The 22,121-nt window shown below is 45.0% G+C and overlaps 3 protein-coding genes across 8 annotated transcripts; 2 read left to right on the forward strand and 1 right to left on the reverse strand.

The window, feature by feature from the left end:
- Positions 1 to 6: 6 nt before the first annotated feature.
- Meigo (Solute carrier family 35 member B1 homolog meigo) lies at positions 7 to 2,451 on the forward strand. The gene is made up of 2 exons (XM_078193371.1): positions 7 to 837; positions 975 to 2,451. The coding sequence occupies exons 1-2, from the start codon at positions 451 to 453 to the stop codon at positions 1,551 to 1,553; spliced, it is 966 nt and encodes a 321-aa protein (XP_078049497.1). The 5' UTR covers positions 7 to 450; the 3' UTR covers positions 1,554 to 2,451.
- LOC144476437 (sodium/potassium/calcium exchanger 4) lies at positions 2,444 to 6,227 on the forward strand. The gene is made up of 6 exons (XM_078193373.1): positions 2,444 to 2,541; positions 3,408 to 3,868; positions 4,966 to 5,179; positions 5,268 to 5,441; positions 5,528 to 5,836; positions 5,911 to 6,227. The coding sequence occupies exons 1-6, from the start codon at positions 2,451 to 2,453 to the stop codon at positions 6,225 to 6,227; spliced, it is 1,566 nt and encodes a 521-aa protein (XP_078049499.1). The 5' UTR covers positions 2,444 to 2,450.
- Hk (potassium voltage-gated channel subfamily A regulatory beta subunit hyperkinetic) lies at positions 4,440 to 20,281 on the reverse strand. 6 transcript variants are annotated; one of them, XR_013495036.1, is made up of 9 exons: positions 18,328 to 20,281; positions 16,143 to 16,387; positions 14,026 to 14,239; positions 13,432 to 13,559; positions 12,978 to 13,184; positions 12,798 to 12,895; positions 12,633 to 12,689; positions 12,322 to 12,527; positions 4,440 to 11,872 (listed from the first exon to the last, which is right to left on the reverse strand). XR_013495036.1 is itself a non-coding variant. In XM_078193368.1 (9 exons), exons 2-9 carry the CDS (start codon positions 16,354 to 16,356, stop codon positions 11,771 to 11,773), a joined length of 1,230 nt encoding a protein of 409 aa, XP_078049494.1. In that variant the 5' UTR covers positions 16,357 to 16,387; positions 19,326 to 20,281; the 3' UTR covers positions 4,440 to 11,770. The 6 variants fall into 6 exon arrangements, 5 of the variants coding, with proteins under 5 accessions (XP_078049494.1, XP_078049493.1, XP_078049491.1 ...); XM_078193368.1 differs by having other exon boundaries at positions 12,322 to 12,531; positions 19,326 to 20,281; XM_078193367.1 differs by having other exon boundaries at positions 12,322 to 12,531; positions 19,288 to 20,281.
- Between the last annotated feature and the right edge of the window lie 1,840 nt (positions 20,282 to 22,121).

The following is a 22,121-nucleotide window of genomic DNA, read 5'->3' on the forward strand; positions in this document are numbered from 1 at the left end:
ATACAAAGTATTACGAATTTATGTTTGTCTTGTTAACATATTAAATATTTATCAGACAAATATTGAAATATTCCTTGTTAGTTCCTAATTGTTTGCACATCTAGTTATGTAAAATGATTGTGCCGGTTAAGATAATGTAGGTAGTTTAGAGCTACGGACGGAGACAGATTTGTGATCGCTGCCATCAATTACCACAGACTCTGTGGCACAGACGAATCCTAATCCTAACCCATCCTAAGTCTGCGCTGTGACGTAGCTGGACGTGGACGCATGTGATTCGCGTGGAGCATAAGCATAAATAACCATTGCTTTGCCACGTATCATTCAAAATTTCATTTTTGTACGTTCTAGTAGCAACAATGATTTGATTGCTGTTGTTTTGTTCGTGATGCTCGACAAGTAGAAACCTGTTGCCAGTTCGATACAGTGCCTGTGTACATAGAATTTACAATGGTTTCTTCGAGACGTTCCAAATTGCTGTTCTGTGCGCTCGGCATTTTTGTATGTTACTTTTACTTTGGCATGATACAAGAGAAAATTACTCGGGGACAATATGGAGATGAAAAGAATCCCGAGAAGTTTACTTATATGTTTAGCTTAGTATTCCAGCAATGCTTTATAAATTACTTGTTTGCTAAGACCAGTTTATTAACTGTCCTGAAACAAGGGGACGATACTACTTCAACAACATACTATGTCTTATCTGCCCTTACGTATTTATTAGCAATGGTGTGCACCAATATGGCATTAAGGTTTGTCAGCTATCCTACACAAGTGATTGCAAAAGCTGGTAAACCGATTCCTGTGATAATACTTGGAGTACTGCTGGGGAACAAGGTATTGTCATCGTCATATTTTGAATCTAAATGGTTACTTCATTACATTCTAAGCTTTTATAGCTCACTTAACTTACTTTTATAAGAAACTCTTGAATAGTAATAATAATAATAATAATTTAATGAAATAAATTGTAGGTTTATCCAGCCAGGAAGTACGTATTTGTCTTCTTAGTTGTTATCGGTGTGGCTTTGTTTATATACAAAGATGGGAGCCCAATGAAGAAACCTATCGAAGGACAATCAGGATTTGGAGAACTATTATTATTACTCTCTCTAACAATGGATGGTTTAACTAGTGCAGTGCAGGAGCGTATGAGAGCAGAGCACAAAACCAAATCTGGACACATGATGCTGAATCTAAACAAATGGGCTATGATATTCAGTGGGACTGTTATAATGGTCTCTGGAGAACTGTTCGAGTTTATTCAGTTCTTGCAGAGATTTCCATTCGTCATCTGGCACCTAGCTACGTTTTCGTTAGCTGGAGCATGTGGACAGTATTTCATATTTATTACCGTCGCGGAATACGGTCCGTTGCCGTGTTCCATCATAACTACAACTAGGAAATTTTTCACAGTACTGGGCTCTATATTAATTTTCGGCAACAGCTTGACCAATAAACAATGGATAGGCACGTTCATGGTATTCGCGGGACTATTTTTAGATGCCATGTACGGTAAAGACAAATCTTCCAAGAAGAATACTGTAAAGTGAGGACAGTGATTGAGGTGTCAATCGCGTTAACGTGTTATGTAACAATTCGTAAATCGTTTGAAAATTACATGTTGTGCAACATGTTTCAAGCGTCTGTTTTCTACTTTTTCGCCGACTTGACGATTGTCGAAGATCTCATATATTTACAATGAACAGTACAATAAATGAATTTTGAATTATGAGAAACTTATGAATATAATTATGAATTGTGAACGAACTTTAAATTTAAAGTCACTTTTATATGATTTTAGTCCAGCATGCCATGTGTAACAATTTCTCTCGAAGGTGTACACTTCCTGTCAGTCTCGCAATCTTCCACTTTTAATTAGCGCGCGTAAAACGGCGTATTCTACAAACGAAAATCGAAAAGCGTTTTGCGCGCGAATTTCATCAATCCGCCAAAGAATAGCACAAACGAGATTTACATGATATTCAATATGATGTAAAAATTGAAAAGCGACCGTTAATAGGAAATGAGTAGATAACGAGTATATTATTCTGCGCAAGGTGTAATATAATTTTTTACGCGAACATGACACTAAGCGCCGTTTAAGAGTCGTAAAAAATATTGCAGAACTCCGCACAAAACAACCGTACAAATTAACGATAGCACTGTGACGAGTCGTTCGCTCTGTCTGAAGTGCGAGAAGCAGCGTCGTCACGTGAGATATTTCTAAAACAGGATTTCGTTATTGTTATCAATGTAGACAACAACGTCGACGATGGTCAGGTAGATAATAGTGACGCGTGGATAGCCGTTGGGAAGGGATTGTAATCAGCTGAATGTACCATAAATGCGCAAACTGTTCCTCAACAAGTAGTTTAACGTTTTTCCGTTAAAGAAGCTGCATCGAAGATCGACATTCCATAGGTCAGAATCCTAGCAATAATTGCGCGATGAACGACAGCCGGCTTTGCGTATGTTTCGTGTCGATTGTTGTGCTTGCAGTGTGGTTCCCGAATGTTTGTGCAGATCTATGGAATGGCGGTGAGTGATGTTAATTTAAACGAGCATGTAATATACACGGGAACGTACCTCACCCGCTCTTGTTAATCCACATTTTACTTTTTATCCTGATCCTCGACACCTACGACTGCCATATCTCAAAAAAGATTCAACAGTTTGCGAAGATAGGTCCACTTTACCTGAATCTGATTGGATTTATAGAATACAAAAATACATTTATGGACACTTCAATTTATTTTTTATCATGGCGTGCGTACACGTGGATGAATAAATTCCTGCAGAAGCACAATTATGCCTTCGCAACTTTTCTCCGTTTGATGGTTTTAGTTTAAGAAATTTTTCTTGCTTCCGTTTTTCAAATTCGAATAACATCTTAACACTAGGTTTACGAAGTACTAAATACAACTATTTTGTATTACTCTATGAAGATAACAAGAATATATTTATTCAGAATACAAGCGATTTTTCTCATAATCTATGTCCGTAGAAACCTTATCGAATAAATTCCCCATAAATGTCTGTCTTCGTGATCTGAACCTAGTGTTAAACGTACCCTATAGCTCCAGACGTTCCGCGATTTTACCCGTAGAATTTATTTTATGCAAAACTTGAAGAAAATCGGTACCGATCGCTTTTATTAAACAATTGAAAAAATAACGAAACGAGCACAAGGTCTGATCGGTAGTTCAAGCTGACCCACTTTGCTAAACGTTTCTACTAAAGAAACTGCATATCTAATCAGCTTCTAGATCGGTAGTATAAGATTACTTAAATCCCCCCGATTATTCAAATAATAAAATGGACATAATTTTTCTTCAAAAGAGCGCGCGATGTCGTACATTTGCAATACTGGAAGGAAAAAAGGAAAGAGGGATGTTTGATTGTAGAATCTCTCGCGAGCAATTCTTCGAGCAGTTTATACGAAATAAAACCTGAAGACGGAGTGAGCAATGATCCACCAATCGAGAGCACGACCGCCAAACACTGCAGTGTGATCGTCGGCGACGACGGGGACGACTTTCCTGAGGATCTGTTCTCGGACGAGCAACGTCGTCAGGGAGCCTTGCTGCTACACATTTTCCTCGCGTTCTACAGCTTCCTGATAACAGCGTTCGTCTGTCACAACTATTTATTGCCGTCCTTGGATCGAATATGCGTGGAGATGAACATCAGCACGGACGTCGCAGGCGCAACATTCCTCGCTATGGCCAGCTCTTTGCCGGAGATGTTCGTGAACGTGATCGGTACCTTCCTGACCGAATCGGACCTAGGCGTTGGTACCGTTGTCGGTAGCGCTGTGTTCGATACGTTTGTCACTCCGGCTGTCGGAGCATTAACGACCATCCACGTAAGTCAACGCTTTATCAATCATCTATCAGGGATTGGAATGCAGTATAGTTAAGAATCTACCTAATTGCAGATCCAAAATTGTAGAATCGGCATGATACCGATAGTAATAGTTTTGCGCAGCTAATCGCGAAGCAGATAAAAATTGTATTATTTTTGTCCTGAATACGATTAAAGAAATACCTCGCTACCATTATCTTTATTTTTCATCATTCGCGTTATGTTCTAGTACGTGACATCCGGATAAAATTGATAATACGCTGCTTTATCGGTATTTAAATCGCATGGAAAAGTATCGGTGGTTCCGCATCGCCTTCAGGACTGCTTCAATTATTACTTGACACCTGCTATAAGGATAATTACGGAGGGTCATGCAAAATGAACGATTCTTAATTGCTGCATCTAATTGCTGCAAGTATGTACAAGAAAACTGAACTTCTCAGATTGTGTGCAATTAATTTGAATCTGCATATCTGTATATTTATCGCGTAATCATTCATTTAATTAATTTTTGTATCTGACGTAAACCATTCATTCAAGTGGTCGAAGGAGATAGGGATTTAAAAAAATACTTGAGATAAAAAATTTATATTACCTTTTTTAAAAACAACTCTTACACAACTAATTTGCAAAGCTAATAATAAGACTACGGATGTTTCTGTAGTTTCGTAAACAAGTTTCAGCTTTGTATTTGAATATTTTCTACAAACTTTTATATGCCATAAGTACAAAGAGCCACAGCCTGCTAACAATATACACGGGCGAAATAATCAAACGATTATTTTATGCATCTAAGCATGTATTGCTTTCTGGATTTCTTTATAAAACAAGTATCTGAATACAGTAAATTCGCCTCAGTTGACCTTCAGCCTGTAAACACAAATTAACAATTTGGGAAGAATGTTAACAATTTTAAACACGAGGCGCAAGGAGCTCCAATAATCATATCTTTTCTTTCCAAATTGCTCATTTTTGTTTACGCAAATTGTTGGAAGACAATTGGGAAAAATTTACTGTACTTACGAACGAGGGTGTAGATAAGAAAACATGCATACAACGTGATCTATAGATCTGATTTTCTCTTATTTGTCTTGCCAGGCGGTGCCGTTGGAATGGCGCGTGCTGACACGCGACTGTACAATGTTCATAATATCGGTTGCTGCACTGGTAATAGTAATCTGGGACGGTATAATAGTATGGTACGAGGCAGCGATTCTGTTGGTGTTGCTACTCGTTTACCTGGTTCTGCTGTTCACTGGGAAATATCTGGCGCGTTCTTGTTCCGACGGAACATCGAACTCCACGGTAAACCGTAAGCAGTCGACTAATCTCTCGTTACCCAGCAAGCAAAAGCGAGACTAAACGGGAATCGTACTAACATTATGAAATTTTTTAACTAGTCTCCTCTGTTGCTGAGAATACACCGCCAGGAGGTTCCTACAATCCGCACTCCACAGAGACTTTAAACGGCAAGGAAGTGCTGCAAGAGAAAACGCGAAATGATGAAAAGGTAGCCGCTAGCGATCCTGAAAGTTTGGCGACTGATCAGAGATCGGAAGATGACGAGGAGCTAGGTACCTATCTACTCTCGCATGTTTTGCTGCTGTTACCCGTGAAAACAATAGAAATAAAGTTTATTTGTCTCTCTCTTGTCTCACAGAAAATATATTTCTATGGCCGGGGGAGCGAAACGCGCTGGTGAAGTTTTGGTTCCTGCTGGTCTGGCCATTGAAGTTCCTTTTATTCGTAACGATACCGGACGCTAGGCGCAAGCGATTCAAGAAATGGTATCCGTTGACCTTTATCATGTGTGTGATTTGGATCGCGATATCCTCCTACTTGGTTTCCTGGATGATGACGGTCATCGGTAACACCATAGGGATCCCGGGCTCCGTCATGGGCCTCACGTTCTTGGCTGCCGGCGGTAACATGCCGGAAATGTCATCCATTGTGATCTTAGCGAGACAAGGTACATATTTGGGTTTTTTTTCTCTTCAATTGCTTATCTCCCTGAGATCAATTAATCAAACCGCATGTTTTCAGGTGATGGAAACATGGCGATGAGCAACACGCTGGGGGCAAACATTCTGGACATTCTACTCTGTCTGGGTCTACCGTGGCTGATAAAGTGCCTGTTGACGGGGAAAAACGTGACGGTTCAGTCGGGAACACTGTCGTACAGTATACTTTCAATAATAGGCTGCGTAATCGTACTTTACGCGGTGATTGCTATCTTTAATTTCGAGCTGAACAGAAAGGTAGGGGTAATTTGTGTGTTACTGTACACTATCTTTATAGTATTCTCCATCCTCGCCGAGTTGCACGTGTTCGTCGTTGCAAATGTACCTGGTTGCGGCTAGCGAGCGCGTTTATTTATTTATTCTATGCCATTAAGATTCCCGATCATGTACAATACTCGCGCGAACCGGCCATGCTCCGTAGCCATCGGCAGTATTAATCTGTCCCGACCAAAGAACCACGAATTTCATCGAAGTCAATGTGTGTCTGGCACGATCCACGACGGCAGTGTTCGCTACAGCGTTCGCGTTAGCTCTTAGTTTTCAATTAGTTTCGATTAGTTCGGGCGCGATTTGCGTCTGCTACCGCGCTATTAAAAGTAAGATGGCCGTCAGTCAACGACGACAATGCTCAGACGACAAGCGGTAATGGATGTATTAGTTAAGGGAAAATGGAGGACCTGTATGGCGGAAATTGCGGACTATTTAACTCGGTTTGAATACGGATTGTCCGGAATCTTGACCGATCGCCGTTATCCAGACCAAGCGCCGGAGGTAATTTGCGTTCAGTTGTCCATTCTTCATAAAGAATAATTTATTTTTGCATTCTAAGAATGAACTCAATCGGAGGAAACGCTCCCGACGAGTGCTCGCCATCGAGTGATCCGGTCTTTTAATGAACACGACGATGCCGATCGATGCTCGACCACCATGCTCGAACGGATGTTTAACCCCGGCCTCGTGCCGTCTCTCGCAGCGGATTCTCTCTATACAAAGAGCCTACAAAATGTACGGCGGAAGCGGAGGAATGCCACGTCAATGTCGGTAGCGTTTCGCCAGGCCTAGCGTGAATTTAAGAGGATGTTTTTATTTTTATTTGCGACGGAACAGTCGGAGAAGTCACTGGAATTTGCGAATCGCGGCCTGGTCCCATCGACATGCGAGACTCTACGTGTGCGTTGCAGGGTAGATGCGTATACGCGATGATCACCGTTTATTCGAAAAGTTCACAATAATAGGCATTCGGATATATAAGTTGGTTCTTTTCAGCTCCTCGGCTCCTTCGCGACTCCTAGTTCCTGTTTCAGTGTACTTTCAGGCGTTCATGTTGACGATCGCAGCCAAGATTGCGACCGATTCCGTCAAGTACTCGCTCGAATCTCGACTCCGGTCGACCACAAGCAGTTCTATCGGCTTTTATTGCGATTAGTTTCCTATTCTGAACGTGTGTTTGCCGGCGATGGTCGCTCGATAATAATTAGCCGCGTAAACAAAACGCGATAGCCGGCCTAACACGTACATGTTGTTAACGAGAGATAAGATAACCCGCCGGCGAGCGGATTGTGTAACGATAATGAGTGAAAACGCATGGAAATTCTCGTGCCTCCCAGTTTTCACCGGGGGAAGCAGGCGCAGCTATTCCCGTTCCCCCATAGACAACTGATGGTCAGTGCGTACGGTATTGCGTGTGCAAGCAGGCAGGATGTCTCGCGCGAGAAACGTAAAAATATAAACGTAAACGGTTAGTCGTCGAAGAGTCTACGTCGCTCCATGGAAAAAATCAGTTTCGCATCGTTTCACAGGAAATACGTGCGGGCCAGTCGCGCACTGATCGCGAAAACCGTCGTTCTCGACAACGAGTTAGTAGCTCGTTTGTCGCGTCTAAATCGTTTGAAATTCAAAGAGAGGAGAAACGAAAGCAAAAAAAAAACGAAAAAATGAATGAAAGAAAGAGCAAGAAAGAGAGTGAGAAAGAAAGAGAGAAAAAGAGAGAGAGAGAGAGAGAGCAAAGTGAAAAAAATGCGTTAGTTTCGTCGGCGATCTACAGTGCGCGGCGTGGCCCGTTTTAATCGTACGTTACAAAACTGGTCGACGGACCGTGGAATTTATGCGGTTTTTGATATTAAACGTCTGTACAGTGTCCCATCTCTTTCGCTTTTTTTCTCGTAAAATATACTCCACTTTGTCGCCGCCGGGACGAGTCGTCCTACAGCGTTCTCGATCGTGTGCGGAGACAGCTCGCCTTAAAAATACGAAAGATCCGAGTCTCCCTCGAGAGAAAACGTGACTCGTGTCGGTGACTCGATAGCGGAGCTCGGATCTGTGAGATGTACGATCGGATTAACACGTTAGAAATAGGCTCCGCAGTCGATACTCGCACGACGGATCGCTCGCGCGGTTCTCCGCTGGGACATCGTTATGCTCCCGCGCGCAGAGATAAGCATGGGCAACGAGCGCCGATCGCCCCTTGCTCTCGGGGCAAATCACAAATTCAATTCTACAGCAAAGATACGCTGCTAGAGAAGAAATCGCCTCGAGTAGGCGTGGCTTCGTTGCTATCGCTTCCACCGGGGCTAGAATAATGCCCCACGGGGCACTTGTGCCCATGCTTGGTGCAAACTTTTTTACTTTATTGTTTCAAAGACAATCGATAAAGCCACTGTGCAATCTTCCTCCCGCCAATCAACCACGGTGCACTCGAATGCGCGGTAAAAAATGTTGTTGAGGTGTCGACAAATCGCGTCGGCTGATTAGAAAATGTGGTTAACATTGCGACTCCTCGCTCTCACTCAATTATGCCGTCCCGATAGAAAGTATTCGATCAAATTGATTTACATTGTTCGACGATTCGCGTGTCGGGTGGTATTTTTAGCAGTGATAAATTCGTGCTGTCACACGCGGATTAAAAATTCATACAGAAACAAATGCACCCATTTGTCTGCGAAGACAGCGTTCAATTATTTCGCGGCGATAAGGGAACCGTTGGACACCCGGTATCGCAGTCTCTCATGTATATTCATTGAATTAACAAGTCAATCGCGTTACATTACCTTCCAAATGGATCAGCGTATCTGATAATTAGATAATTTCCTGAAATATTATCGGCTTGCCTACCCGTGTTTTCAATAAACGTGAATTGCTATCTTTGGTTATCTTGATCGAATGCTTCCCGCCCCCCGGGCGGCGCGTTTATCTGAATTAATTGTTCTCACGCCCCGCATTTGACATTGTCCCGAAACGAAATACTCGCAGCAGGATTCGCAACAAGAAATGACCGAAACGCACGACGTTTCAATGGTTTAATTGGTTGTCGTTCTTTCGGCCCGAGAGAATGATTTCCCTTCGACCGTTTCGTTGGTTACCACGGTTCGGTTGAATGAAAAACAGACGTTCGTTCGTCGAAAAATATTGTTGACCACGGTGTATCGGAACGGCGATTAAATATAACAATTATCGTTATCGACATGTGTAGCCACTTCGATGTTCGATATCGGTCGCTGTCAATGCTTGATTAGATTCCAGTTAGATCTATTTCGAATACGATTTCATCACTGCTGAAACTCGCTGGGGATTTAGAAAATTCGCCGAATACCGAATTAATCGCGACGATATCGGCTCCCCCCCACTAGCTTTCCGTCGATCGATCATCCGCGACTGGAACTCGATCGTGGAATTGGATCGCGCACTCCACGGTCCGCTCGAAATCGAACACGTGTCCCGAGCGCAAATCTTCGTCGCGTTTCGCTCAATTATTTTTCCCGCGATCCGTCTTCCGGTACAGATCTTATTTTCTACGCGGAGTGGCAAACCGGCACCACGAACGCTTGCCGTTCGGGAAAAAGTTCTGAAGCCGGGTACGCGAGTACAGCGGTCGAAGAAAACGATCTAATTTGTGTGTAATTCTCGCGAGACGTCGCGCCGTAAGGACGGTTATCGTTCGAAGAATCGACTGTCAGAAGACACTGCTTTGGCAATACGCGACAATACAGTTGAGAATTCAATCCATCGAATGAATACGAAATAAGCGTTCGAATAAAAATCGTTCTTACGTATCCCAGCGTCGTTCGATCACATTGTAAATTACGAAATTCTCATTCGCATACTCTCTCTCTCTCTCTACGCGTATTTTTTTTTTTGCGCGATCCCCCATTGACTTACCGCCGTTCGTGCTTCATCATGCGCGCGATATCATTCTCTCTCTCCCGTTCGGACACCGTCTCGTTCACACACGCACGCACCCTCGCCCCACCACCCCTCGTCTATTTATGTACATAATTAATTTAATGTTTCAACTACGCACGTCTACATACTTACCTATCTACCCGTCTAAAATAGTTTTCACCTATCTACGTAGCTGCCCGCTAGGCAGACAGATAGCCGGCCGCTATCTAGCCAGGCAGCCAGGCTAGTTAGCCGGCCAACTCTCCTTCTTTATTTCTTTATTTTTTTTCTGTCTCCGATAACGAACGGTATGGCAAGAGAGCTACAATATACTTGTTATGTACAGAGGAAAAGGACTGATAGAATATTTTCATCGATTCGAAATGGCAGAGCGGCGGTAAACGTTCGAATTAAATTACGATAAAACTCTAAAGTGAAGTGTTTGTTTTTCTCCTTCTTCGCGACCGTGTCAGCTCCGAAAGCGAAATATGTAGTCGTGTCTCGACGGGAAACGTCCACCGTGCTGCTTTGTTCGCTCAAGATTTACAAAAGGTCACCGACCGCTTCGAACATTATTATTGCTGGCGTACGATCTGCATGCACGGAATAAATTCGTCTTTTCTTGAGCGGAAGAATTGTAAAACTGCGCGGAGTGGCAAAACGAACTCTCTCTCTCTCTCTTCCTCTCCTTTACTCTTTCTGCGTGTGTATGCGTGTGTATGTGTGTAATGTGTCGTGTTTCTCTTTTCTTCTCTTCTTTTTTTTTTATCATTTTTGAGCGGAAAACAGTACCTGCGGCGTGACCGTTCCCTACTCTACGTCATACTATTTAGTTAGCTTTAATGAACACTTTGCGTATTGAATTACGAATAAATATTCAACTCGCAGCCTCGTAAAAAATCTTGGTTCCTCGTCTAGGGTTTGCTTTCCTTTCACAAGCGAACAATCTCCGCGTTCCTGCGTTTAATATCTCGCGGAAAGAAATTCGTCGCACGGCTGCGTTGCAACGCGGATGTCGGATCTGGAATTGTTTCTCTGTTCGTCTTCCCACCGTCTGGCGACCTCGGGGACTCGAATTACCGACTGAGCGATCCCGCGATCGCAACCGCGTAATCGTAATCGTAATCGTAATCATAACTGTTAGTCCTTACTTGTACAGGTTTTAGTCTGTATGGTCGCAGTCGCAGTCCGAGCTGTAGTCGCAGTAAATTGGTTGTCGCGGTGTGCCCGTCGCAGTCGTTTAATTGCAATTCGTAACCGTAACTGTAATCATAACCGTAACCATTAAGTATTGTCGTCGATTCATTTTATGCGAAAACGCTCGCGCGCCCGCGCGGCTGAAACACCTGAACAACATGCAGCGGGTGTTTTTTTTTCATTTAATGGAAAAATTTGTTTCTCTTCGTTCGTCCTAGCTTAGCCTTTTGTTGTTCGAACTCGGTTCTCTCTCTCTCTCTTTTTTTTTGTTCCTGGTTTCGTCTCAGAATCGGCCAGCCTCGAAAGTCAAAATATTCGTTCGACCAAGATTGAAATTGCGTGTCTGCACGTATTGGTACGCAAACCATTGTTCTTCACACTCTGCTCGTTCATTGGATCTCGCAGAAGGGTAGTTTGCCGGTTATCTCCTTGGTCTGTTCTTGATCCTGGCTGTTCGCGCCCTCGCTCTTCGGGCTACCACCGTCCTCTAAAGAGCCCCCACCGCTACCGTGAGGGCAAAATGATTGTCATCTAAGCGCCAGGGTCGAGATCATCGGTGGTCGGGACGGTTTGTTGTCGAGTATTCTCTCGATCTCGTTCATTATGTTCGCATTCAGTTTTGGAATCAGCTGAAACCGTCATATGTTCGTTTTATCGTCAACAGTCCTCAAAAGCTTTGTTAGACTGCGGATTTTAATGCATTTTTTACGGCAAAAAAAATCGATCAGACGCGAAACAAGAAAACAGTCGCTGTCTATATAGCTTCTATAGACAATTTTTATTTTGCATAAAAATCTACAGTCTATTCGTCATTCTGAGGCTTCACATTGCTAATTTCGACTATTCGAAACAAAGCAGCGAATTGTTTGGTTGGAATAATTTCTTAAAAGTATTTATCGTGATATTCATGCTTACGAGTGATTTCTAAGAACCTACAAAATGATAGTACAACAGTACAATAGTAAAATAGAATCTGTTCCTAGGTCCACATCATGCAGATCTCTGCTTCGTTTCGAATCAATCGAAAGGGAACGGTCGCACCAATTGTACGCGCGTCGCGATCGACTGCTGGCATTACCTGTAAACTCTGAAGACTCTCATACAATTGATCTATGTTTGATGCTCCGAGCAAAAGGCACTGAACACTTTCATTCTTTAAAGACCACGCGATGGCCAGCTGTCCGAACGAACAACCGAGACGTTCGGCAAGAGCGCAGACGTCCCGCAGTTTGTCCGAATACTTTCGTGTTTCCTCCTCGCCGGTCTTATCTTTCCAACCGTATTCTTGCTGAAACAAATCATCCGATGAATCATATACCCGAGAGCCGGTAAGAGCGTTTCTGTGTTTACGTATCGCGTCCCCTTGTCCCATATTATTGGAGTACGTACGTCTTTGTACAAGGATTGCGTTTCGTCCTCTGTCCAGCTGAACGAGGAATACTTATTCTGCAATCATTCATGATAAGAAACTCTACTGTCGTGTGTTGTCTCTCAAGATTAATCGATCGTTTCACAGAAATAGTTAATAGGCAACGCGCACAACGGCGATCTTACCTTGTAAGACGACCGCGATAAAAACGACACTCCGTAATCCTCTGGTTTCGTAGAAACCATACCGATCGTGACCGTGGACCATGCCATCAGACCGACACCTGACGAGAAAAACCACACGATTAGCCTGATGTTTCTGATCGTCGTCGCGTCGTTTCGCCAACGTTTCGTCCACCCATTCACCTATTTTGTTATACAACTCCGGCATATAAAGTTCTGGTTTTTCCCTATAAAATAAATGATATTCGGCTTGCTCCACAATCGGTGTAACACAGTTGAATTGACGACAATTCGTATATGCCTCCATGATCTCCACCGGAGTCCAGCGAGACGTTCCCCAATACATCACCCATCCCTTGGTTATCACGTAATTCATCGCTCGCACTATCTCTGCAAAAAAAAGTTTCAACATAAATAAACGACAAGTAGTCGGAGGATTATCATCGATTCGGATCTGTTTCTCGAAAGAAAAGAGTTCGGATGCGACCGACAGTCGACGTTGCTGTTCGTCTCGTGCACCCAGACGTCGGGGATCTGGAGTGACTGCGGTAGGGTGGACAGATATTATGATCGATTGTGTGTGTCGAGTCTTTTCTTTCGAGGAACAGGGCTATACAGATACGTTTGGCCAACAAACCTTCCATCGGACACATCGGATCAACCTTGTGAATCATTACTATATCGATATAGGAGAGCTGCAATCTGACCAGAGATGCCTGCACCGATTCAATGATGTGTTTGCGCGATAATCCACGACCCTCTGCCCTGTGATCAATTTACATTTACTTTTGCCCCCCCATCGGAACATAGCGTTCCAATCACTATGCCACGGATCTTTGTACAACGTGGCTCATTTTGCAGAACTAAAAAGCAAATGGCGAATAGTCGAGCCGGAAAAATGTACTAACCGAGTCTTCAATCTGTCGAAAAAGCTTCCAATTACTTAAACGCGATTAACGTATATAGCTTTGTATAATGAGTATGGTAAAAAGGTAAAGGAGTTTATCGACTCATATTTCTAAACTTTCTTACGTTTCTTGGAACTCCCTTGAACCAATTATATTTTTATTTCTTTAACAACGCCATGTATCGATCGTCTTTAATTTAACGAATACCTTTTTATACGAGAAGCGAAAATTGCTCTGTTTTAAAAATGCAGCCTGCGCACAAAGATTCGCAGTCCAAGTGAGATCCTGTTAATTGCGCTAAAGCGCAGCAACTCGTTACTTACTTAGTGTTCCAGTAGATTTTCGTAGTGACGACGTAACTCGAGCGATTCCAAGCGCGTCGCAACAAAATCCGACCGAACTGGATTTCCGCTCTGTGCCCGCTATGCGCTTCGCTCAAGTCGAACACGTTTATGCCACTGTCATAAGCGAGCGCAACCACTGCCTCTGCGGCTTCCTCGCTACTACATCCTCCAATACCGAAAGTCGTCCACGTACCTATGCGTATCAATGAATACTTCAGTCATTATGGAATTCCCCGGTCACCGATTTATTTAGTAACACAACACCGGATAATTAGATTGATCTTCTGCGAACATACGTTCACTCTTCCATTATATTCAACAATTAATACGACGTATGTGATCAAGAGAATCGACATCTACGTACCTCGTTGTGCTTCTTCGCGAAACTCACCTTGTTCAAATTATCTATTCTTCAGGTGTTCACGTGGATTCTTCTTCTTTTCCATCTACTTACACTTTTCTTCTTGTCTTGTCACATTTTTCGTGTCAATTCTCTTCCACTTTCCTTCTTTCTTTCTTTCTTTTCCTTTATTTACCAACTACATGGTAACGAGAACTAGCTATCAATTAACAACGGAGTGTAACGATCTACTTGGTTCCGCTCACCCTGTTATCCGCATCCACCAAGTTCAGTGTCTCCGCGATTCGAAGCGCACCACGACGGCTACATAAATCCCGTATTACCTTTCAACGTCTCGTTGACCCCGCTTCCCAGGAAAGCCGGAACGCTGTTGCACGGGGTGGAAACACCGACAGACAAGAAGCGGACCATAACGGGGGTGGAAAAAGATAGACGCGCGTGCAAGCAGAAGAGCAAAGAGCTAAACGATTCGTCTACGTAGAAGGAGAGAGAGAGAGAGAGAGAGAGAGAGAAGAAGCGAATGCGTTTTAGACGTTGCAGTGAAAATAAATGCTGGCTTGTTCTCAAACAAATTGCGGCTTCCCGATCCGAGCATTTTAATTTATGCTCATCGCGCAGTCTACCAGTCAAAAGCCACCATCATTTAGCGTCTCTTTTAAGTGTATTATGAGTGGATTGCGGATTTTATGCATTTGCGGCGGGAATGAATGGGCGTCGTTTGAAACAGCGGACAGATTCAAAGAATCCGGAGAATATAAAGAACGTTACGTTTAACTTATTAGAATTATTAGACGATGAGAAACATTTTTCGTTTCCTTTTTGCAACTGATACAGAAAAATTATATTTTGTATAACGATGCGATTAAAATTTTATTAACGATTCCGTTTAAAATTTAAGTGGACTGAATGAAAGTACCAAAGAACATCGGCGCGGTGCAGTCGATTTATTAGGATGATTAGATAAGAAAAGAAGTATCTCGTATTTTAGAGAAATTGTATTTTATAATAATTAAAATGTGTCGTTTAATCTTTCGGCGTCTCTTTCAATTTGATTACCAATCGAAGCCATAAATCTTATTTCGTGATTTGGTTTTCTTCATTGCGATCCTTATTATTAGCGCATCCCGGATCTCACGCGTTATGCCAAGAATTGTTAGATGCCATTTAAAACAGAAGAACAACTGAATAAATTGGAGTCTATCCAATACGGTAGACGCACGTATACCGATTCAACTAATTAGAATCATTCGACGATGGAAAACGTTTCTCGTTTCTTACAGCCGACGCGGAAATGTTCTATCTCGCCTAAAAATCCGCAGCGCAATCATAGGTCCACGCGTCCCATTTCAACGTCCGTTTGACTCGAAAGCACATTTTTATGCGCGTTTAAAATAGAACGGCGAGCGGTAAAACCGCTCGTAGCATTGATCTTGAAGACGCGGCAGTGAACGCACAGCAGAAACCCCGTTCGAGCCATTTCCCGGAGCAAGAAGCACCTTAAGATATCTCTCTCTCTGGTTTATCGATCCGGTTCTCGATTCGATTCCGATTCGACCCCGCGGAAAGAATCGTGCCGGCCTGTTAACGCGGGAGCCGCAATTTCGTTGGCGGACAGGGCCGAATTTCGTAGGCGTTCGTTTTCGGGTGTACACATCGAGATGAAATAAAAAACGGTCGGAAATATAGCCATGACTCTGTTCGGCACTACGAAAGTGGGGGAAAACATTCAGCGTACCTAATCCAACATTGGAAACACGTAGACCGCTTTTGCCCAAGTTGCGGTAGCGAATACCTGGCGAAGGATGCTGTAAGCGTTGCGCTTGTGCGGCAATGCAGTTAGTCAGTAGCTGTTCCTTCGTTCCAGCGGTATTGCTGCAGTGCACGCCAGAATCCACACCGCCGCCGCCACCGCCGCCGCCGCCGCCGCTACCACCGTTGAATTCTTCCATGCAATCCAGACTCGCTATAGGTGCACGGCAGCTGCGCGTACAAAGTGTACAAAGTATTAATAGGTTACGATCGATCGGATGCTCGATACAACCGCGCGAAACCTTAATGTCTACCCGTTTATCGCGCACAGATTTTCGAGAAAGAGAGAGATAGAGATACAGAGAGACAGAGACAGAGATAAAGAAAGAGAGAGAGAGAGATAGAGAGAGAGAGAGAGAAAGATAAGAAATAGAAAGAGAGAAAGATCCGCCTCGGCGTGCATGTGTCTTCGCTGCGTGTGCAAACCGTTTTGCAACTAAACCGACCCGAGAACAATAGAATCTCCCGCAGCCGAACCGCAAGGTCACGCCGTGACCCCGGCACGATCCCCTATGCACCCAGTTTTCTCACTGATTCCTTAATGAATCGCGAATGTGGAGCATCCGACACGAAAGTATTTTGGCCGTGTGCCATCGCGGACGAAGCGATCGGCGTCGGAGAAACAAGTACAAACAGAAGTTAGGCCGTCGGGGATCGGATACGGGAGGTTCCATTCGCGAGTACAATGGTTCCGTTGAATCGGTGGTAGATTCGGGCGCATCGTGTCGGGGAAAGACTAAGAAACGGGGAGGGGGGGGGGGCGACGGTGTCCGGGACCAGGCCGAGTAGGTGTCGGAGGGGAAATAAATTCTGTTCGCGCGGACGGATCCGTTTTCGAGCGAGTCGAACTTGAAAATTCGCGCGCGAGTACTCGTGAATATTCATGGCCCGGTTTGACCGTCTACTCGCGGAGTCAGCCAATTACCGCAGAATCGAACCGGTCCTCCCGGTCGATGTTTACAAACATTCGAGCGAGTAGAATTAATCAATAATGAAATTAGCCGGCGCGGGCCGAGTTTCCGATTCGAATTCGATTCGCCCGAAAACGCGGCTGCCTAGAAAACAATTTCGTTTCCGGAAGTTCGATTTGTTTCTGCCCCTAGAGTGTTTTACGCACCGATCGTGTCATCGATATTTTGGCACGTTCGAATACAGTTATTAAAAGAAAGAGAGGGAGAGCGAGAGGGGGAGGGAAATAGAGAGCGAGAGAGAGAGAGAGAGAGAGAGAGAAATAGGGAGATATATAGTGAGATAGAGAGCGAGATCAGTACGTATCTATTTAAAGTGGCCGGGGATTTACGATGTAGTGACGGATCTACTGGTCGATCGACTTTATCACGGCACGATAATGATTTCGGATCGTCGACGGGGAATCTACGCTTCTTACTACTGTGTGCGAGCATCGGCGGAGTGCTAAAATCGTAGCGAGAGAACGAGAAAATTACGATACTGATGGAAACGCCAAGGACGTTCGACGTTGAACGCGGACTGGCTCGGCGAAGATATCTATTTGCGTGTATGGTAAACGACCAAGAAACGGGGAAAACTGGCGTACAATTAAAAGTAGAGTGACATCGATTCGCGTACAGGTAGGTCAGTGGATCTGGCGTACATGCGGCACGATAGACGATCTATCACGATAGAGACGATCGAACACGTGCGTCCACGCACATGGTGGCAACCGACGGGCAACAAAGTTACGGTTGTACGTGTTAAAGAGTTCTAGATAGCGACGATTAAACGGCGATGAGATCGCCGCGATCGTCGTTGTCAGGCATCGCCTTCTGATTCCCTCTTCTCCGGGACACACTTCTACCGTCATCTCCTCCTCAAACACAATCCGCTCTCCAGAAGCGAGACAAGTATCATCGCGAGTCAAGCACGGAAACAACCCCTGGCGTCGGTTCGAAATAGGTTCGGCGTTGTTCGAGTGTTCCAAGAAAAGATTGTTTCACCGAGCTGATAGGCGAGGCAGTAGCGTGGAAACGAAAAGAAAACCATAGAGAAAGTGAAAGAAGACAGACAAAAGAAAAACAGATAGAAGTAAGACAGACAGATAGATAGCCGATAGAGAGACAGAGAGACGTGTGACTCGACGGAATCTTACTTACCGATAAATCGTAGGCAGCGAATAATAGTCGTCGTCTTCCATACTACTGTTTGTATTCGCGTTGTTATTCGTATCATTTCCAGCCGTGGACGTATTACCAAGATTGCACAACATTAAACGGGACATTGTACGGTGTGTGCGTGTGCGTGTGCGCGCGTGTAACTATGTGTGTGTCTGTGTGTGTGTGTTTGAGACGAGGTGGGACGAGGACGCGAGAGGCTTCAGCTGTTCCCGAGGTAGCGAGAACTGTTCGGAAGAAGGATTCTAGTGCGAATCGGATGGCGATCGGACTGCGAAGTAACAAACAAGCTTCGAACCATTCGGGCGAGCCGTGGATCGCTAAAATTCCGTATAGATCTTATAGATTTCTGTATATATATATATATTTATATATGTATGCGTGTCCGTGTCCGTGTGTGTGTATGTGCGGGTGGGTATGTACCCGAAGCAGCCTCGATCCCGTGCGTCGAAATCGGTCGGCCGCCGATTCAAAAAAATGTGTCGTTCAACAGTTCTGATATATTCGTTATTGCGCGTACGTTATATATAGGCACTAATTTTCCTCTCTTTTAAATATTTTTTCGTTTAGTAATTATTTTTGTTTCTCTCTCTTTACTTAAGTTATTTAGGCACCACAGTAAAGAACAAACGGGGTACAAGTCCGCTCGCGACTATTCTGGTAAAGGTAGGCGGCGGAACGTGTTTTAGTGACCTGTTTCGCAAGTCGGCTCGATCACTACACTGCGCGGAAACCGGAGCACGGAACTCCACTCGTTTTAAAAGCAACGTGTCGTTCTGTACATTACGTAGAAACGAACGGTGTGGTCGATATGAGTATTTCGATATGTGATGCGATTGCTATTCAATTCGTCGTACGGAAAGATATACATATATATGTATGCATATACATGTGTCCATATACACGTACATATAGATATATATGTATATATATATATATTACTTCGTTATCTGTCGTTCCAGGCGTGTGTATATGCGTACGTGTGTATGCTGTTTCTCTTTTCTCGTCGTTCTTATTAAATTTCGCTCGTCGTGGGTCAGAGGAGGCGCGACGACGATGATTATTGCCTTCGAATCCGCCGCTCGTTCCGGACTTGTTCACCACCACCACCAACCACCACCACCGGGTACTCGAAACAGCCACTATCCCTCTCTGTTCGCAGAGGATCGAAGAGGTGTCCAAAGTGGCCGAACGGGACGGAAATTCGTGGATCGTGTTACACGCACTGCCAATCCCGTTCACGGCTCGTGCAGCGGCGAGAACGCTGCAGCAGCAGTCCCAGTCCGGCTTCCGGTTCCAGGTTGGAGCTCGATTTTTTCTTCGACCTCGACTTCGACTTCGGCTTAGGCCTCGATCTCGGCTTCGGCTTCGCGCGTACTGTCGACCGCGAGTTCGTTCCCGAATCGCGTGGCGATTCCAGCATTAAACTTCGTTGTCGATCGCGTGTGCGTAAGGACATGCGACGCGCGGACTAGAGAATGATTCTCGGCGAAGAAGCTCCGGGGGTACCGGGATCTCGGGGGACACCCACGAGAGCAGTACCCTTTCTTTTTTTTTTTCTCTCTCTCTGGTTGATCGATTCTTGCGGGGTGTTTGGTTTTGCACAGCGGGAGAGAGAGAGAGAGACGTCACCGGCCGTGACGAAGACGAAGGGAAGAAAAGGCCGTTCCGGAGGAGCAACGGTTCTACGGTTTCGTACGAGCGGGCGGTTTTTCGTTCACAGAGAAATGAGAATCATGGAACACCGACTGACGACGACGGGAACGCGACAACGGTAACAACGTTCGTAGAAACGGCAAGTGGCTATACCTCGGTCGTGTGGCAAGCAACACTGCACAAATTGGTTCCACTGTGACTCCCTCCTTCGCAGCAGCAGCGACGAGCGTGCGTGCCTCCGTGCCTCCGTTGCCACCGTGCCTCCGTTGCCACCGTACCTCCGTACCTCTGTACCTCTGTACCTCCGTAGTACCTCCGTAACCGCCGTTCCTCTGCGCTCCCTCGAGCACACGGATCGCGAGCCGAGCGGGTGCCAAAGCGCGCGCGCCCACGCCCGCGCACTGCGACCACCGCGATCACCGAAGAACACCTCGTGCCCTCGCTTCACCCCCTGGTTTCGTCCACTAGCTTCCATATACCCTATAGCCGCCGTCCCCTCGCCTCGCCTCTCCGCGCCTCTCCTCTCCTCGCCGCCTCGTCAAGCGGAGCCGAGCCGAGCCGAGCCGAGCCAGAGGGTTGCGGTCCATCTCAGGGCGCATGACGTTGCCTACGTCGCATTCGGCGCATTCGGCGCATTCGCCGCATTTGTCGCATCGAGTCGCCCTCGCAGCTATATCTCTCTACCTTCACCTGATCTCGCTCTCTGCCTATGCATCTCTGTCTTCCTCTCTCTCTCTGTCTGTGTCTCTCTCTCTCTCTCTCTCTCTCTCTCTCTCTCTCTCTCCGCGGTTCCCACACCCTTCCTCCCGCACAGACAGATTCGCAGACTGTATCCTTCCTCGCGAATCTCGTCGCGCTAGCTTGGCTCCTTTTCGCGATCGCCGCTCGCACGCTCGCCAATCAAATCCGCCAAATCTTGGCCTCCGTTCTGCTACAGCATTCGGCATTCGCCCGATGATGGATCTGTGCGGTGCTCGAGGTCCACAGGCAAATCACCTTTATCTGGATTTCTTTGCTTCGATTCACCAGGCTGGGTTATTTCGTTATCTCACTATCGATTGAGATAACTTTCTGTCGTTGTATTCGCCGTTGTCCATGCATTGTTCAGAGCTCCGGAATTTCTCGAACGATGAGTTCCTGCGTACGGAATCATTGTGTGGTATTTGGTCTACACGCGAAAATCATTCGTTGGTAAATCGTTTCACGACTTGGCTGTCGAACGATATAAATTCCTATTACAGTATCATCGTCCTTTTATTCGTCAGTCGTCTTCTCTACGTTGTTCACAGCTTGAGTACTGTTGGGTTTGCGTGCACCGAATCATTGCGTGGTATTTCGTTTGACCATGAAGGCGATTCTTGGGTAGATTATTTCGTCGCTAGTCTATCGAGCGATTTCTTGACAGTTGCCCCCATCAGCTATCGTCGTCCCTCCATCGTTCGAAGCCTCGTCGTCGTTTGAACGATTTTCACTTTGCAGTATTGCCGAATATCGCTCCGAGGTCTGCAGTTGCGTGAAAATAATTTGTTTGAATTTCGTGCATGGGTAAAGTCGTAAAATGCTCGAACAAAAGAATGGAACATCGATGGAAATGATTCGCGAGTGTCGTTTCGTATTTTACTCGGAATATATTGTACTCGCACCTGCCCTCTTGTCGGCTACTGATACCGCTACCGTCCACGATTATTTGGACACTTCACGATATATCTAATCAACAAGATCTGTACGCCGATTATTAAAATGTGGAATTTCACACGATCGCGGTCTACAGAGAATCTCGAAATATTGTAGAACAGAGATTTTCGAATAGCTTCATTTTGTTGTACATCAAACCGCGATCCGATTATATAAATACACCGTGACCTAATGTTTCCAACACGTGCGCTTTGAATAATCTTAACAGGCTTGTTTCGTCAGATGTTGCTCCTTTTCCTTAACACTTTTAGCTACCAGAAGCCCAATAACGAGCTTTTTAATGGCTCTGTGCTATATTTGAAAGAAGCTTGATCATTCTCTCTTAAACAACAACCTTGAGCGAGATTATTGGATTTTATGATTCAAGACGCCTAATTGGCTTACCAATGAAATTTCTACCACCGTTGGGCGATTCGCTCGGGAAC

Source organism: Augochlora pura, chromosome 10, assembly GCF_028453695.1.
Source record: "Augochlora pura isolate Apur16 chromosome 10, APUR_v2.2.1, whole genome shotgun sequence".
In the NCBI taxonomy this organism is placed as follows: domain Eukaryota; kingdom Metazoa; phylum Arthropoda; class Insecta; order Hymenoptera; family Halictidae; genus Augochlora; species Augochlora pura.

Coding starts and splice junctions, on each gene's coding strand:
- Meigo (XM_078193371.1), top strand. CDS start 451: ATGGTTTCTTCGAGACGTTCCAAATTGCTGTTCTGTGCGCTCGGCATT. Junction 838..974: donor GAGTACTGCTGGGGAACAAG/GTATTGTCATCG, acceptor AATAAATTGTAG/GTTTATCCAGCCAGGAAGTA.
- Hk (XM_078193364.1), bottom strand. CDS start 18,452: ATGTCCCGTTTAATGTTGTGCAATCTTGGTAATACGTCCACGGCTGGA. Junction 13,560..14,025: donor AAAATCTACTGGAACACTAA/GTAAGTAACGAG, acceptor AATTGATCACAG/GGCAGAGGGTCGTGGATTAT. Junction 13,185..13,431: donor TCCGATGTGTCCGATGGAAG/GTTTGTTGGCCA, acceptor TTTTTTTTGCAG/AGATAGTGCGAGCGATGAAT.
- LOC144476437 (XM_078193373.1), top strand. CDS start 2,451: ATGAACGACAGCCGGCTTTGCGTATGTTTCGTGTCGATTGTTGTGCTT. Junction 2,542..3,407: donor TGCAGATCTATGGAATGGCG/GTGAGTGATGTT, acceptor GTTTGATTGTAG/AATCTCTCGCGAGCAATTCT. Junction 5,442..5,527: donor GGAAGATGACGAGGAGCTAG/GTACCTATCTAC, acceptor CTTGTCTCACAG/AAAATATATTTCTATGGCCG.